This window comes from Tursiops truncatus, chromosome 3, assembly GCF_011762595.2.
Source record: "Tursiops truncatus isolate mTurTru1 chromosome 3, mTurTru1.mat.Y, whole genome shotgun sequence".
Lineage (NCBI taxonomy): Eukaryota > Metazoa > Chordata > Mammalia > Artiodactyla > Delphinidae > Tursiops > Tursiops truncatus.
In genome coordinates this window covers 50,514,008-50,532,526 of record NC_047036.1, presented here as the reverse complement: position 1 = coordinate 50,532,526, position 18,519 = coordinate 50,514,008, and the positions used below count along the sequence as shown (strand labels likewise).

At 35.5% G+C, this 18,519-nt stretch overlaps 1 protein-coding gene across 3 annotated transcripts in view; it reads right to left on the bottom strand.

Moving 5' to 3' along the window:
* The window catches only part of RNF180 (ring finger protein 180), a 278,091-nt gene that overhangs the window by 240,773 nt on the left and 18,799 nt on the right, over positions 1-18,519 (bottom strand). For all 3 annotated transcript variants that reach the window (XR_012330704.1, XM_033852898.2, XM_033852899.2), the window contains exon 2: positions 7,900-8,034. Coding sequence is in view for 2 of the 3 variants with exons in the window: in XM_033852898.2 (XP_033708789.1) it covers positions 7,900-8,034 (135 nt within the window). In the remaining variant the exon portion in view is untranslated. The remainder of the gene's footprint in view (positions 1-7,899; positions 8,035-18,519) is intronic.

The window sequence follows — 18,519 nt, the reverse complement described above, 5'->3', positions numbered from 1 at the left end:
CTATTTCATTGTGCATATTCCATTATTTCATTTAATCAGATAAACTGATCATGATATTTAGTCACATAAGATTGATGAGTGTACTAAGAAACCACTATCTGTTATAAATTCTAGAGATGTTCTATGAACATTCCTATGAGAAAAAACATTGGAGTCATATATCTAGGTATGTAAAGGAAATTTTACAATGTACCTATTCTTCTTATTTTTACCAGGTAACAAGCATTTGTACTGTGCTACTACAGCCCAGGCACTCTTTGAAAGGTTTTATTATTTTACAAATAAGTAAACTGAACCAAGAGAAAGTAAGTAACTTTTATGTAACTTGTCCAAGGTCACACAGTAAGTAGCAAAGGAAGGATTTCCATCCAGGCAGTCTGGCTTCAGAACTGAAGTCACTAAGCTTCCACTGTTACTTCCTATACCAAATCAATACTAACTTTTTTAGGGCAATCATCTTTCTTACATCTTTAGCCTGAGTATGTTTTAAGGCGTGATACTACTATTCTTCCAGAGGACTACAAAAAAAGCAAAACAAAACAAACAGAAACTGGAAGCATAACTTACTTTTAAATTAACCAAAAACAATGAACTAACTTATACAGAAGAAAGGTAGGTTTAGAAAAAATTCCAGTCGATTCTGATATGCAGCTCCCAAACCAATCTCCCTGATTTGAGAACTATTAACATAAAGCAAGCACATGTTTTTCTCTAAGTATTTAAAAGTTAAAGCATTCTCTCATGCCAACAAAAAAGACAAAAATCAGTTACAGCAATTCATACTGGTTGAAGGAGCATAAAAGTTTGGGTTAAGAGTGTATAGTATTGTTTCCCTTTCTGAAAATTAGATATGGCAAACAAAGAAAACCAGGATAAACACAGAGGCCTCAGTTATAAATGAGACTGCCAACTACTTCAACTGTAATTACGCACACTGTCTTAGAAACATAAATATATATGATATTCATGATATTTACTTCCAATTTAATTTTACAGGTAAAGTAAGACATCAAACTCTAAAGTCTACAGTCACGTAATTTTTTAAAAAATCACACAAATATATGTGATAAAACAAGTTTTAATGGATGTATTTTAAGATAAATGATTAAACGAAGCAACCTCATTTGAGGAATTTAAAGGCTTTAAAGTAGTGGCATCAGGTTACCTCTTTGGGAAAAAATAAACTGAAAATTAGAAAAACTATATTATTAGGATTTTTAAAACCTTAATAGACAGCTTTTTGTGTCTCAAGTTTATCATGTGGGCAAAGGAGGAAGTGAAGGAAGAGAAGTAACTAACAGCCAGTTTCACTTACTACTGTCAGAAAAATGTTGACAAAATATTTTGTAAATGAAATCTTTTGTTCAAGCAGTAGGGGGAGCTAACGCACTGTTATTGATATTGCTTTTTCTTTAAGGGTAGGGAATGTTTTCAGTTACTGTGTACAAAGAGAACTTCTTTAATTTTAAAATTACAAACTGTATGCATTATCTTTTTATCATTTACTGATTGTTAAGAGTTTTAATTGAACAGAACAGGTTAAATGTAAAAAGGTGACATATTATTATATAATTTTTGAAAAATGTTTAACACTAACACATTTCCAATGTTAGTAATAACATTCCCTTAGCTAACACATTAAAAGTTAGCCAACTATATTATTTAAGTAATATAGTTTATTTAAATATTTGCAGCTATCAGCTATAAACACTACAGAGAAAAAGATCAGGTAATAAAAATGTCATTTAGATTAACATTATTAATTAAATGTTTAAAGGGTTATAAATATAAACGAACCAAATCCTATTGGACTGCCTGGTTTTACTATTGTAGGTTGAGAACATACTTCAAGGGTGAAAATTTTTTTTACTCAGAAGTCAGAATGAATAAAAAAGAAACTGAAAGCTTCATTTAAAGGCAGACCATTCCCTGCACGTATTCTTGCTACCTTTCTAATATCACGCTTTCAAAATTGCCAAAATAATTTGTAAAAAATTCAATGGTCATGTCACTCCTTTTCACTGACTTTCCAGCTTTTAGGAAAAAGATCAAAATCCTTAATTTGTCTTGCAAGACCATAATGATCTAACCAACAGCCATCTTTCTAGCCTCAAGTCTGGCCAAACTCTCTCTCAATCTCTGCCCTCCAATCATAGAAATCTTCTAGTTCCATGGAGATACATCACATTCTTTCTACCACAGGGCCTTTGAATATGCTGGTCCCAAAGCTTGGAAGGTCCTCTGTCTTGTACTGTCCTGGCTACTCATCCATCGTATCTCTACACAAGTCGTTTCCTCAGAAAAGCCTCCCACTTACAACAACACTCCTATGTCCATGTCCTATCTTTATGGCTCCCTATACGTTTCCTTTTTTTCCACTTACACAGCTAATAATTTAATATTTATGATTGAACACTATCCTGAAAGTTTCACAAGGACAGAACACTTCTCTTCTGCTCTTCATTGAATTTCCAGTGCCTGTCATATCTTAGTTGATCTGAGCTGGCATAACAAAATACCACAGACTGGGTGGCTTAGACAACAGACATTTATTCTTTACAATCCTGGAGGCTGGAAGTCTATGATCAAAGTGCCAGCATGTTCAGGTACTGGTGAGAGCTCTCCTCTTAATTTGCAGATAGCTGCCTTCTTGCTGTATCCTCACATGGTAGAGAGAGAAAGAGATCTCTCTTTTCCCCTTCTTATAAGAGAGAAAAGAGATTTCTCTCTCTCTTCTTCTTACTGGATTAAGGCCCCATCCTTATAACCTGATTTAACCTTAGAAACCTCCTAAAGACCTATCTCCAGATACAGTCACTTCGGTGGTTAGGGCTCACAGCTACAATGAACATTGACCAATGATTTCCTCCTTGCTAAATCCAAAGCATACTTTTAATTCTCATTCAGAGTCTCTACATTTGGCCATGCAGTTTGTATGCCATTTCCGTACAAATCTGGGGGCACCTTTCACAGATTAGCACCCTCTAGAATTATGCAGTGTACAACCTGCACATTAAAGGCAGTATCTGGTCTTCTATGTCTTGCTACAACGTTCAATATTACTAACGAATCCCTCCTTCTGGAAGACTCATCCCTTGACTTCCATAACACCATATCCTGATTTTCAATCCTATCTTTCTTACTACTCTTTTTTTCCTACTTTGTGATGTTTTTTTCCTGTCCATCCCTTAAATGTTCCTAGGTCCTCTTCTCTCTTACTCTATTCACACTCTGCATGGTGATCTCATCTACTTTCACAGCTTGACTCACCACTTAAATGCTGATGACTCCCAGATCCACACTTTCAGTTCAGATCTCTGCTCTGAATCCCATAACCATAGAACCAGCAGCCTTCCAGAAATCTCTTTTTAAATGTCCTTTTAGGCCACATAAACTTGACGTGCCCCAAACTGTGTCAAAACGGACTAAGAAGTGAAAGCGGAGGATACCACCTCTGACGCAACGCCCACCCCGCCAGACTTCACAAACAGAGACCAATTTTGTTATTTTCTGGTTTTAGGGTTTTCATTGTTATTTTTTGCTTTTGGTTTTGGTTCTGGCCCACATTTCATGTATCTCAGGCCTGAAGGTAGAGTAGGAGTCCCCTTTTGTCCCTGTGGAGATTGTAGACTGTCTCAAAATTCCATTCTAAATTCCCAGTCACATGCCTTACCATATGCCAGTGGCTGGAAAACTAAAGCTCAAATGTCCCAGATTCCCTTACAGCTCAAGTTCCACACATGACCTAGCTTTCCCCAAGCTGATACACTGTTCAATATTATGAAAGCTGAAGTGATGAGTATATTTGTGTTGTTTCTTCTAGCAAGCTTGGTTTTGAAGGTACTTAGTTAGTCTGTGGCAAAAGTTAGTGATTCCAATGTCCAGTTCCTAGTTCTGTGGGGACTAAGAGGCAGCGTGTGAGACTTCCATTTCCTGGCATTGGTCAGGGCTAAACAAGTGTGGCTCTGGAGCCAACAGCTGTGGATGCTATTTCCTCAGTTTCATGATCCTTTATGTTCTTCTGAGGGCCATTTCACACCTGCATGGGGTGAGGAAGACAGGAGACAAAGTCCAGGGTTTGCTCAGGGTCGGGAGACTATAAGAGGGAACTCCTACATAAAGCTGGGTTATAATATCAGTATAAGGGTGAATGAGAAATAAACCTGTTGCTCAGAAGGACAAAGAAGGAAAGTTGCCTATCTCAACTTTGGTATTCAGTAGAAGGAAAGGAAAAAGTCTTCTCAGGGTACTGAAGAATTTCTTAAACAAAAAGTACAGAACATAAAGGAGATGATTAATAAATTTATCTATATTATTTTACAAATTCTGTTCATCAAAAGATACCACAAAGAGTGAAATACAAGTTATATAAACTGGCAAAAGATATTTGCAATACAATAACCAACAAATAATTAGTATTCAGAGTACATAAAGAGGTTCCAAAAATCAAAGCTACATAACAGAAAAACAGGCAAGGACAAAAAGACATTTCACAGAAAACACAAACAGCCTTAAACAATGAAATTATGTTAAATGTTGGCAAAGATGTGGAATCACAGCAATGTTTAACTGCTGCTCATGGGACTGTCATTTGAAAACAACTTAGCATTGCACAGTAAAGGTGAAGAATCACATATCCTGCAACATACAACTCCATTTGCAGTAATATATTCCTGCCTGTGTTTGTCAAGATATGGACAAGTAGCATGGCTTGTAAGAGCAAAACAACTAAATTTAACTCAATGGTAGAGTGAATTATAAATTGTGATATATTAATACACTGGAATACTACACAAAAGTGAAAAAGTGGAGCTGCACTACATGCTGATATTAAGTAAAAGCAGCAATTCCCAGAAGAATACCCACCTATGTTGTGATTTCATTTACAGAAAGTAGACAAACAAAACACTTCCAGAAACAAGAAAAACACTTATTTTATACACAGATACATTTTAAATTATATTGTTAAATAGGTAATAAATTAAGATGATTTGATAGGTGATAAATTTAGCATTCTTTCAGCATAGCATCTGATAGATTACTTTTAGATTCCAATATTTTATTTTATTGTTTCCTTTAATTAAAACAGATGCTTCTAAGTCCATCTTTAATATTTATATCAAATGCATGTATTTATAAATGTAAAATATGTTTGTATAGTTCAAAGAAATACTTAAAGAGAAGCAAATACCGATACACCCACCACCCAGCTTAATAAGTACATTACCACTACTTTAGAAGCCCCCTCAGGATCCCTCTCTAATTATATACTCTTCCTTCCCCCAGACTTAACAATGATATTGAATTATTCCTCAGGCAGGTTTTTAACAGGTTTTATATATGTATGTTTTATTTTATATGCATATAATATATATACCTTTATATATATACCATATAATATATATACCTTTATATACATTATTTTATATAAATATAAAAATTTAAATAATATATTTATGTAAATATGCATTTTATATCTATTATTTTTAATAAATATATTTTTATTTTATAAGTTAGTTTCAATAATTATATATATATTTTATTATGTATATACATAAACATTTTATTTTATATATAAAACTATAGTGATAGAAAGCAAATCAGTGGTTGCCCAAGGCTGGGCTTGGAAACAGGGCAAATGGGCCTAAGAAAACTTTCTGAGGTAAGAGGAAGATTTTAAAACTGTTATCATTGAATTGTATTCTTACAATAAATAAATTTTATGGTTTACAAATTATACTTAAAAATCTGTAAAAAAAAAAAAATACACACATAGATTTCACAATCTCCTTTGGGAAACCTCTGTGACTAGCCCAGGCAACATTTGCTTACATTCCTCTGTTAGAGTACTTATCAAATCAAGCTACACTGCTTGGCCTATTTTCAACTACAGTTTAAAGCTCCTAGAGGACCAGAATGTTTTTTCAATCTTGTATCACTGTCTTCTACAACCTATCCCATTACATCCTAGAGCAGTGTTTGAACTTCTCTTGCTTATTGAGAAGGTGTGACATTGCATGATACCCTGATGGAGGAGCAAAGGCAGTAAAGAGAATGTGGGGTGAGGTGCACAAGCTCAGGATCCTCACTGTCAGGTTCAACTGTAACTGCACTGCTGGTAAAAGTGTAATCTGAGGCAATTTATTTAATCTTCTGTGCCTCAGTTCCCTTATCTATAAAATTGAGATGATAGATTATCTCCTTCAAGATAATCTATCCTTCTATCCTTATACTATAAGGAATGAATAATATAAAACATTCAAAACAATGCCTACCTAATAAGCATAAAAAAAGGTACTGGACATCATTATCACTAGGAAAAAACAAATTAAAACTATAATGATATACCACTATACATCTACCGGAATGTCTCAAGTTACAAAGTCTGAAAATACCACCTGTAGACAAAAGGTGTAGAGCAACTGGAATTCTCATCACTGCTGCTGGAAGTGAACATTCACTTTGGAAAACTACTAGCACCTTCTAAAAAACTTAAAATACACCTACTCTATGACCCCCCCAATTCATTCCTATGTATATATCAAAAAGAAATAACAAAACACAAACACATGAAGTCTTTTACAAGAATACTGATAGCAGTTTTATTCATAACCCAAAACTAGAAATTCAAATGTCCATCAGCAGGAAAAAATGATAAATTTTGGTATATTCATAAATGGCATACTACTCAGAAAAGAGGAAGCAAACTACCTAACACAAAACATAAATGAGCCTTTAAAACATTATGCTGAGCAAAATAAGTCAGGTGCAAAAGAGTATATGCTATATGATCCCATTAGAATGAAGGTCAGGAACAGGCAAAACTAGTCTATGGTGACATCAATATAGTGGTTGTCTTGTGAGAGGGGAGTATTGCCTGGAAAAGGGCAAAACAACTTTCTGGGCTGATGAAAATATTGTATATCTTGATCGGATTTGTAGCAGGGCTGAAAAAAATTTATCAAGCTGTATACTTTTTTTTTTACTCTATAAATTACACCCAATAAAATACTCAGCATGAAAAGATTTTTTCCTCCAATTAAAATGTTTTTTCAGTTTTTAAAAAATGTTAAAAAAAAAGTAGCTGACAGGTAAGTATACAGTCAAAGTCTTCCACTATTATCAGTTCAAGCTGGCTAATCTGTTAGAGTGGATAGGAAATAATCATGATCAAATGTGACTGAGGAAAAACTTAAACAAAACAAACAGTCTCTCAAAGAAGGGGAAGAAAACAATTACATCCACTCTCTCTGCTGAATTGATAATTCCCTGTAAAGTGCATGGATTACTATCTAGTTTGGACCTCTTTGATATTGCCTCTTGCATATTGCTCTTAGAGAAGTTTAGGGATTTTATCTGTTTTTTTAAAAACATTTACTTTTCCCAGGACAACCAATTAAATGCTTTTAAATATTATTCAGGTTTTTCTATTGACTTTTAAATTATACATGAACTTTCCCTTTTAGGCCCATACTGAATACTATATATATAATATGTATATGTATATATATGTTTATATATATGTATATGTTTTTATATACATACAAACATAGGTTTTCTATTTTTTAATATGATCTTGAATTTAATTGTGTGGTGATGACTAAGGTTCACTCATGGTGGGGATAAAATAAACGTGGACTATTATCTTCAACCTATGTTTGTGATCCTGCACTTAAAACTTTAACGACATGTTAATGTCAGCAGCTAGAGGTAAACTTAACTGTAACTGTGGAAGGTGGGATGCCTTTCGAATACCACTTTGAAGTGTTTTCAGTGGATCAGGTAAAATAAGGTAAAAGCTAAGTCAGGTTTGGAGGGATATGTGTACATGTGTAGGTGTGCCCCCAGCATTCCTATACTAGGAAATTATTTGATGATTATACAGTTAGCAATACTCACCTTAGTCACTTGATTCTCAAGACATTCCATGAAACAACCAGAACCTGCTATGCATTTTCTACATTTCCAACAACGGAGAATACTTATTTCTTCTTGATTATGATTTTTAGTTATCAATTCTTTATTTCTCTTCATCTGTGGGAAAATTAATGCATTTTTAGAATGTTAAACAGTGTCAGATTAAACTTGATTTTCTAAACCCTTTGAACAGCATTAGCTACATGAGGACCAGAAGGAAGAGAATTATCATTTATTGAGGTACCTACTAGTCTTAGGCTAGGGGTGCTCTATAAACTATATCCAGGATTAATTCTGATAATGATGCATTATACTAGTGACTACCAGCTTCTTTTATTTTTGCAGAACATTTTGTCTATTTCTTTCCATCTGTTCTCACTAAGAGTGGTAAAAGGTAAGAACAGTTAAATAAGTTACTCCAGCAACTTTAAAACTCATAACAAAGAACTATAAATATTCTTACAGATAGGATGTTTTGAATAGCCACAGCATTAAATTTTAAATATAACAGGATTTACTGAGTTGTAGTTAATTCTGTGAAAATTAGAAGTAATTACTTCACACGGGTCAGAATGGCCATCATTCTTGAGAAAAGGGAACCCTCTTGCACTGTTGGTGGGAATGTAAATTGATACAACCACTATGGAGAACAGTATGGAAGTTCCTTAAGAAACTAAAAATAGAACTACCATACGACCCAGCAATCCTCCTACTGGTCATATACCCAGAGAAGACCATAATTCAAAAAGACATATGCACCCCAATGTTCATTGCAGTACTATTCACAATAGGCAGGACATGGAAGCAACCTAAATGTCCATCAACAGAGGAACGGATAAGGAAGATGTGTACATATGCACAACAGAATATTACTCAGCTATTAAAAGAAATGAAATCTGGTCATTTGTAGAGACGTGGATGGACCTAGAGACTGTCATACAGAGTGAAGTAAGTCAGAAAGAGAAAAACAAATGTCATTTACTAACGCATATATGTGGAATCTAAAAAAATGGTATAGATGATCTTATCTGCAAAGCAGAAATACAGACACAGACGTAGAGAACAAACGTATGGACACCAAGGGGTAAAGGGGGGTGGGATGAACTGGGAGATGGGGATTGACACTATTGATACTATGAATAAAATAGATAACTAATGAGAACCTACTGTATAGCACAGGGAACTCTACTCAATGCTCTGCGATGACCTAAATGGGAAGGAAATCCAAAAAGGAGGGGATATATGTATACGTATAGCTGACTCGCTTTGCTGTACAGCAGAAACTAACACAACATTGTAAAGCAACTGTACTCCAAAAAAAAAAAAATTACTTCAAATTAATGGGAAAAATCCTGTATGCTAAATGCATTAATTTCTCTTGTATATTGTATTCAGTGGAACAGTTAACTATACTACATCTTGTGCTATGTGCAAAGACTTAGATAATAACCCTACCATTTTTTTAGTCTATTTTTATACTTGAGATTTTATGTCAGTATTGTGATTCAGACCAATTTGGGAAAACAGTTTCATACTAAGGATTCCAAAATAGGTGCATTGTATTTAATAACCTGTCTGGTAACTACTCATTATAAAGAAATGAGTTATACTACTCATTATAAAGTTATACTACTCATTATAAAGAAAAGAAATGTTAATTATGTCCACAAGGGCCTGCCTAGCTCCCTGGCCACATTCCCTCATTTGTTAGATCTTTAATATTTCATTTATTCGACAAACATTTACTGAGAGCTAACCATATGCCCCACAATGAGTCAAACTCTGGGGGCACAAAGATGAGTAAAACTTATTTTCTGTCACAGACCTCACTATGCTATAGATCAACAGTTTCCTACCCTAGCTCATTAGAATAACTTGAGAAGCTTTACAAAATAGTGATGCCTAGGCCAGGCCCCACTCTTAGAAATTTTGACTTATTCTGAAATGGGGAGGGAGTTAGGAATGGGTACTTTTTATTAAAAAGTTCCCCAGGTGATTCTGGTCAGGGTGAGGACAGGCTGTGTTAATACACAAACAATTAACTAAGATGTAACAGCTGAAGGGACAAGAGAGGGAACATAGATGGACTTTAACCAAATTTAAAGGAAGGATTTGAAGAATTCTGCCTGGAAGAGCACAGCATGCCCCTCTTGCAACCTATCTAGCTCTGTCTGACCTTCAGGTGCTAGGCAGCAGTTCAGTCTCCACTGACATCTTCAGAACCCATCCTTAGGCCAGTTGCCACTCTACTTAAGCTTTGTCCTCAATGATCATCAATAATATCTTAATTTGCAAGTGTCCTGACCTCCCCCTGCTTTCATCATTGTTGATGCTCCCCTCCTCAGCTTCATTAGCACTCCTTTCATCTCTCAGTAGTCTTCCTAACATCTTCTATCCTCATCTACCTTTTAAACACCAATGGTTCTCAACCAGGAATGGGGATTGCAGGGAGCGATAACATCGGAATCAACAAAGGAGAAATTCCATATCCGCCTATGTTCTCCCCTTCCCTGAGATCCATACACACCTCCCCACTTCTCCCCTCCCCTCAGGGTTGCTCCACGCCCTCTTGGAGTGCAAGCATGTAGTTAGAAAAAGCCCTATTGGTGATTCTAATAAGTTTTCACTGAGAATTATACTCTGTGTGATAACTCTTTTATGGCAATGATTTTTAAATCTATACATCTAGTTTGATCTTATTCCAAAGCTCTAAGACCAATATTTTCAAATTCCGAATGTCAAATGCTATCTCTACATAAATCTCCTTTAGGGCCTTTGTAGTGGCTGTTCGCTCTGTCTACCCTGTACGGTAGCCACTTGTTAGATATGTTATTAAGCGCTCAAAATGTGGCTAATCTGAACTGAGATGCACAGTAAGGGTAAAATATACACTGAATTTTGAATACTGTGTAGAAAAAAAGAATGTTAAATATCTTAATAGTTTTCATATTTATTTCATGTTGAAATCAAATTTTTAATATACTGAGTTAAATAAAATATAATTGTAAAAATTAATTTCACGTTTCCTTTTACTTTTTGAATGTGGCTACTGTAGATTTTTAAATTATATATCTGGCTTGTATTATACTCCTACTGGAGAGCACCTGTCTAGACCTCCTCGCCCCAGGTCTCTGTATGGTTGGCTCTCTTCTCATCATTCAGAGGTCAGCTCACATTCATGTCCTCATAGGTATGGTATAAGAAGCACCTGGGGAGTTTAAACGTATGTCACAGGGCCACAGTCCCAGGAATTCTAATTCAATGTTCCTAGGGTGGGATTCTGCATATTTAACAAGCAACTAGGTGATTCTGTAACAGGTGATCTGAAGATCACACTCTGAGGGACAGAATACAATCTAAGCTCCATTTGCAACAACATGGATAAACCTGGAGAGTATTAAGCTTGCTGGAATAGGTCAGACAGAGAAAGACAAATATGCTACCACTTATATGCGGAATCTAAAAAATAAAACAGATAAATGTATATAACAAAATAGAAACAGACCCACAGGTATAGAGAACAAACTAGTGGTTACCAGTGTGGAGAGGGAAAAGGAGAGGGGCAAGATAGGGGTATGGGATTAAGAGCTATGAACCACTATGTATAAAATAGATAAGCAACAAGGATATGTTGTACAGCACAGGGAAATATGGCCATTATTTTGTAATAACTTTAAATAAGGTATAATCTGTAAAAATACTGAATCACTATGTTGTACACCTGAAACTAATATAACATTGTAAATCAACTATACTTTAATTAAAAAAAACATACAGTCTAAGCTTTTTAAGATGTCAAAAAAGGTCCTTTAGGTAGCACAAGGGATTCTTGCGATGGAACTGTTCTGTATCTGATTGTGGTGTTGCTCACATGAATCTACACATGTGATAAAATCGCATATAACTCCACACACACATGAGTACATGTAACTGGTGAAATCTGAATAAAGTAGATTGTTTGAAGGGTATACAGGATTGCTCCATGAATCTGTAATTCACAATTCACAACTGAATCTACAACTATTTCAAAGTAAAAAGTTAAAAAAAAACTTTTACCGCATACATTAAAAACTCAATATTTTAAAAAGTCATAATATTTTTTACCAATTAACTGTCCTGACATACTTGTATAATCCTCTATATTTTTTCACTATATTTTTAGCTGCATGTTTTGATTGCCTCTTCATATGACAACTTTGACATATGTCAAAGTTGTCTTCTACGAAGACAACTTTTATTCTCTTCTACGAAGAGAATAAAAAGATCATTTAGTCTTTCCTGTTTAAAAAACAAAAAGGCCCTATACACTTTTAAAATCCAACTCCTAACTAGCTCTCAAGTCTTGGTGTCCCCTCCATGAACACTCCACACCAATACTATGCAGATCTTTGTGCATTTCCCTAAAAATACCTTTTTCTGTTTTCCCACTTTCAAATTTGCTGTTCTCTCTTCCTGTAATATCACTTCCTTTTCCTTTGACTTATTTAAGAAATACTTTTCATCCTTTAAGGCCGAGCTCAAAATTTTCTTTTACAGATGCTCCCCAGAAAACTACACTTCCTCCCTCTTCTGTGTTCCCATGGAACTTTGCATGTACCTCTACAGTAGCACTAGTCAAGTTGTATTACACTTATATGTGTGTATGTGTCCTATTAATTTAATGGTGAGGTCCTAAAAAGCACCATGTTCTATTAAAACCTGCATTTTTACAATCAAATATTGTACCTGGCACCAAAATGACAGTCAACAAGTGTTCGCTGAAATCAAATCAACGAGATCTGGCAGCTCAACTTACAAAAATTCTTTTTCCCATACCAATTATTAAGTATGCCTGCCTAACCAGTGGGGTAAAGCAAATAGAAGTCTTTTAGAGCAAGGGATGTGAGGAGCTCAAGGGAAGAAACAAAGCTGTGTTTATACATATCTGAACTTGAAAGGAGAACTGGAGACTACACTACAGTGACATATTTATAGGACATCTTAGGTGGCTTCTTTCAGAGAATTTATGCTAAAAGAAGACGTCAAACATGGTAAATGAACCTATTAACAAAATGGTAGTCTTTGAACTGATTTGAATACAGCCTGGTTGTCGGACGCTAACTCAAATCCATCCTTAACTCCAGTTCCCTAGACACTAGTATGGGTTCTAGAAAAGAAGAAGCTGTATAAGTAAACAACTAAAAATCCTGTTTTTTGTTGGAGTCTAAACAATTTTGAGCAGATACACCAAATGGCTTTAACACTCTGAGGACCTGGGGGCAGCAACTAGAGAACTATCAAAGCAAACAGAGGAGTGACCTTGGGAAACAGTAAAACAACGTGAAAATGAACTTACTGCTGAACACATATGAATGTCTCACAATGCTCAGAAATACTTGGAAGGACTCTGCAGAGAGTGCTGGGTTCTGAGCCAACAAATGCGAATAACAAACTATAAAATTCTGGTATTACTGTTCATATGACTGTGGTGCAACTTACAGACTGATAAGGTCTAAGAAATTCAGGTAGTCTTCCACTTTTCTTCCAAATCCTGTTCCTCATCTCTTACTCCAGTTCTCATCAGATCAGATACGTGCGTTTTTCTAAAAGGGGGTGCTTCCTTGGGCCCTAGTTCTTCCCACCTATGTCACAGTCTTTGTTATGGTAACTTTCTTGGCTCCTGCCAAAGCCTGGTCTCTCGGACCAAGCTAGCTGCTAATACCTGCTTGATTTTCTCCATATTGCCTGCTCATAGATTTCCTCTTGCCATACTTCACTACTTATCCTGATATTCCTGTCACTTTCTAGTATTTCCTTAACACAGCTGTTATATGTAAAGTAACGCTTGGCTGAGTTATGCATACCTCTCAAATACTGACCTATTTCATTACAAAATATCAAAAAAGTCACATTTGTTAACATTACCACCAACCTCAGCCAAAACTTCTTTAATTATCGGGCAGTAGTTAAGCTCATAGCAGTGGACACAAGTTTTTCAAAGTGCTAATTTTTGTTTAAAATTCAAATTTTATCACTTGCAACAAATACCACCAAATATCCATGTCTGAATAACCATAGTTTGTCATTCAAGTAAAAATGGTGTGCTGTGGAAAGGTGGATAGTTCAGCTCTCAACTAAAACAGCTGAACAAGGGCTTTTCTTCAAGACTACCCACCATCAGCATTCAGTGTACTACGGAAGTGCTTTATGCATTCTTCCCATTTTTTTTCACATGGAATATTAAAAATATGTATTGAAGAGTAAAGATTTAATAAAATCAATACTATTTACTGCTTCAATAAACAGGTTTTTTTAATAAATTTATATTTATTTATTTTTGGCTGCGTTGGGTCTTCGTTGCTGCGTGCGGGCTTTCTCTAGTTGCGGCGAGGGCTACCCTTGGTTGTGGTGTGCGGGCTTCTCATTGCAGTGGCTTCTCTTGTTGTGGAGCACAGGCTCTAGGCTTGCGGGCTCTAGAGAGCAGGCTCAGTAGTTGTAGCACATGGGCTTAGTTGCTCTGCGGCATGTGGGATCTTCCCGGACCAGGGCTTGAACCCGTGGCCCCTGCATTGGCAGGCAGATTCTTAACCACTGTGTCACCAGGGAAGCCCAGGGGTTTTTTTTTAACTGCATGTGTATGGCAGTAAAGAATAAAATGGCTACTAATACTGTTTGTCACCACTGCCTTGATTCTGCTAAAGGACCAGAAGTTTTACTCTCTATTGCTTTTCCATGATTAATGAAAATGTTAACAGAGTAGAAAAGGCAAATAACATCTTAGTATTACCAAGAATAGTTTGACCTGATTCTCTGTGGTCCACCAGGGGGTGTGGCCCACATTTTGAGAACTGCTATTTCAGTTCAGCAAAACAGCTGTCCCAAAAATGTTGTCTATGAAAATCTTATTTTCCACCAATATCTTTTAAAATATCTAAGAAGGATAGGTGGGTCCCCATGGAGAAATATATTTATAACAAAATTTATAACAATTTATGAAATTTTCTATAAAGTCAACTACTGGAATTATAATCTACACAAAGACGTTTCATTCCTTCATCTGTCTTTTGCTACTTACAACTTTTTTATGGTAAAAATCAGCATTTGGCACAGGTCAAATTCTACACACCTAGGTCTCCAAGTTTTGCTCACTTTCTTTTTATTCATGGGTTTAAACTTGAGATGAAGTGGACACAATATAAATTACTAAAATTTATCTAAAATTAGAAAATAAGAATAAACCAAGAAAACTTTAAAAATTGAAATAGACCTCAAATATCTTCTCCAAAACTCATAAAAAATAGGGGGGTGGTCCAGGCAAAAATGATCTAACTGGCAAATTTTACCAATTCTTTAAGAAATGGATAATCTTTGTAATTTATATAATTGTGGTGGCCAGAAAATATAAAAGGAAGATGAGCTCTGCAAATAAAACATAACCTTGACACACTAACTAGACAAGGAGATATAAAACTACACAAAGAGAGTATAAGTAAATTACATACCGATCTATTTATGAACACAGATGATAAAATCCTAAATAAAATATTAGTCATGGAATCCATCAGTGATGTAAAAGAATACTACATTTTAGCCAAACAAGATTATTTTCAGGAATTCAAGGATGATTCAAAATGAAAAAAAAAAAAGGCCTATTCAATATATTTTACAAACTGTAAGATTAAAAGAAAAAAAACACAGGACCACCTCAAAAGATGCAAAATAAAACTTTTGGTAAAGTTCAACATTTAGTCATGGTAAAAAGACAGCAATACTTAGCATCCTAGAAACAGAAGGAAATTTCATTAACCTGATAAAGAAAGGGCTTACTGAAAACCTTAGCAATTATAATACCTGATGGTCAAACTTTAAAAGCATTCCATGAAAATTAGGAAGAAAACAGAGACAATGATGCTATTTTTCATATTATTCAGCTTTAGAATACAACAGAAGAAAAGTAAATAAGAGGTATAAGGATTGGGAAGATTTAGTAAGTGAAAAAGAAATTAAGTGCCTGTGACACCATTTCTCTTTTTTGGGCTGCAGATGTTTCCACCTTCTTAGAACTACATTGCTCATTTCTAACGTACTATTAGTTTCTCAGTCTGGGCACTCATTATATAGGTGTGCTCACTTCGTGAAAATTCATCAAGCTGTATGCTTGTGATACGTTTATTTTTCTATATGTATCTTATTTCATCAACATAACCCATGATTGCCTCTGTTTGAGAAGAGTACATAAAGAATTCTCAACATAAAGCAATGTCTACAGTAACAATTTTCATCATCTGGTCCTGGTTACACTGTAACTGTTCATGATACATAGAAGTCGAGGAATTCCATCAACAGAAGGAATCAGAGATGTATTTTCCTACCTCTGCTTATAGGGGGATTACTTATCCACCACCAAGGAAAAAATGGAGAATGGGGAAGATGTAGGAATGTGTCCCTGCTGCTCTCTCATTATAAAAGTGACATATGTCAAAGATCAGCTTACATGTGGATAAACGGTCCCAGCTCCTTTCATGACCAAAGAATTGGTTAAATGCTAAAGAAGAGTTTGGAATCCAAATCCTACACAATTGGAAATGGGTCAAGATACAAAAATCCAATGTAAAGATCTCCCACATAGGGACAACACTTTTGTATTTTTGTATTTCATGCAAAGAATTTGAATGTGAAGTATTCCAACTTTTCTACCGTAACAGTAAAGGAAGAAAATTTTAAGCTAGTATTTTCCAGCAGCTTTATCATCTTTACATATCAATATCTAATTATTTGGGCAGAGAGAGGGAAGAATGAATAGTAAAAACATAGGAGAATTTTAGGGCTGTGGAACTATAATATAGTGGTAGGTACATGACATTATACATTTGTTAAAACCTATAGAACTATACACAGAGTGAACCCTAATGTAAACTATGGACTTTAGTTAAAAATAATACATCAACATTCAATCATCAACTGTAAAAAGTGTATCACACTAACACAAGAGGTTAATAATAGAAAAAACTGTACAGGGGAGAGGGAGTATATGAGAGCTTTCTATACTTTCTGTGCAATATTCTTGTAAAGCTAAAACTGCTCTAAAAGTGTCTTAATTAAAAAATATAATTATTTTGACATATAATAGCATTATCTACTCAAAGTTATTAATATTCATTAACAAATGGGAAAGTATACTTTTGTCTTGTTTATTTAAATGATTGAAAATAGTTTTTCCTTTGAAATCTGACATTAACATTGGTTTTCCAAATGTAAGAAAAACTTCTACCTTGTCAGTATGATACCTGTATTAGTTTACTTGGGCTGCCATAACACAATACCACAGACAGGGTAGCTTAAACAATAGAAATTTATCAGTTCTGAGATTGGAAATCTGAGATCAGGGTGACAGAAATTTTGGGTTCTAGTAAGGGCTTTCTTTCTAGCTTGCAGACAGCCACCTTCTTGCTATGTCCTCACATGGCCTTTCCTCTGTGCATGTGCACTTCTGGTGTCTCTTCCTCTTCTTATAAGGACAACAGTCCTACTAGATTAGGGCCCCGCCCTTATGAGCTCATTTAACCTTAAAGGCCCTATCTCCAAATACCATCATATTGGGGGTAAGGACTTCAATATATGGATTTGGGAGGGAGACAATTCAGTCTATAACATTCCTCCCTCTTGCCCCCAAAATTCATGTCCTTCTCACATGCAAAATATATTCACCCTATCCTAACAGTCTCAAAAGTCTTAACCCATTCTAGAATCTACTCCAAGTCCAAAGTATCATCTAAATCAAGCGTGGCTGAGACTTGAGGTACGATTCATCCTGAGGCAAAATTCCTCTAAGCTGTGAACCTGTGAAAACAGAAAAATTATGTACTTCCAAAATAAAATGGTCGGACAGGCATGGGATAGACATTCCCATTCTAAAAGGGAGAAATCAGAAAAAAGAAAGGAAGGGGTGACAGGTCCCAAGCAAGTCCAAAACCTAGGCAGGCAAACTACATTAGACTTAAGGCTCAACAATAATTCTCTTTGGTTCAATGCTTTGCCTGCTGGGGCCCACTATGGTGGTGGCTTTGTCTTCTGCCCACTGGAATGGGTGGCCTCAAGCCCTTGGCCATGGTAGGCAGCTTTGCCCTTGAGGCCATGTAGAGGGACATGGTCTGCTGAAACTGAGGGTGACTCCACTTTGAAACTCAGGAGGAGACAACTTTACCCTCTGGACCTGTGTGCTCCGGGCCTATGCAGGCAGTGGCAGTCCTGCTGATCTCTGAATTATCTTCAGGGTCACTTTTCCCTTTTCTTGAAGGATAAAACATATCTGCAGCCAATTCAGTCTAGAACAGTACCTATAAAACCCAAGCCAGTCTTCTCAATTTTGACATTATTAGAAAGCCCATGTTTTATTGTATGTCTTTCCTTTTATAGAATTCATAGAATAAAATCCTGTGAAAAATACTGAGTTCAAAATTTCTCAAAAGGTAAAAATCATGCTAGTGAACAAGAAAGAAAAATCAAAGGTGAAATGGCCAAAGAATCTGGAGCTCCCTTAACAATTACCTATATATTTCTTAAAAATTGGAACAAGGTATAAACAAAAAGCCAACAGAGGTAAAACTGATAAAAGTGTGGAAG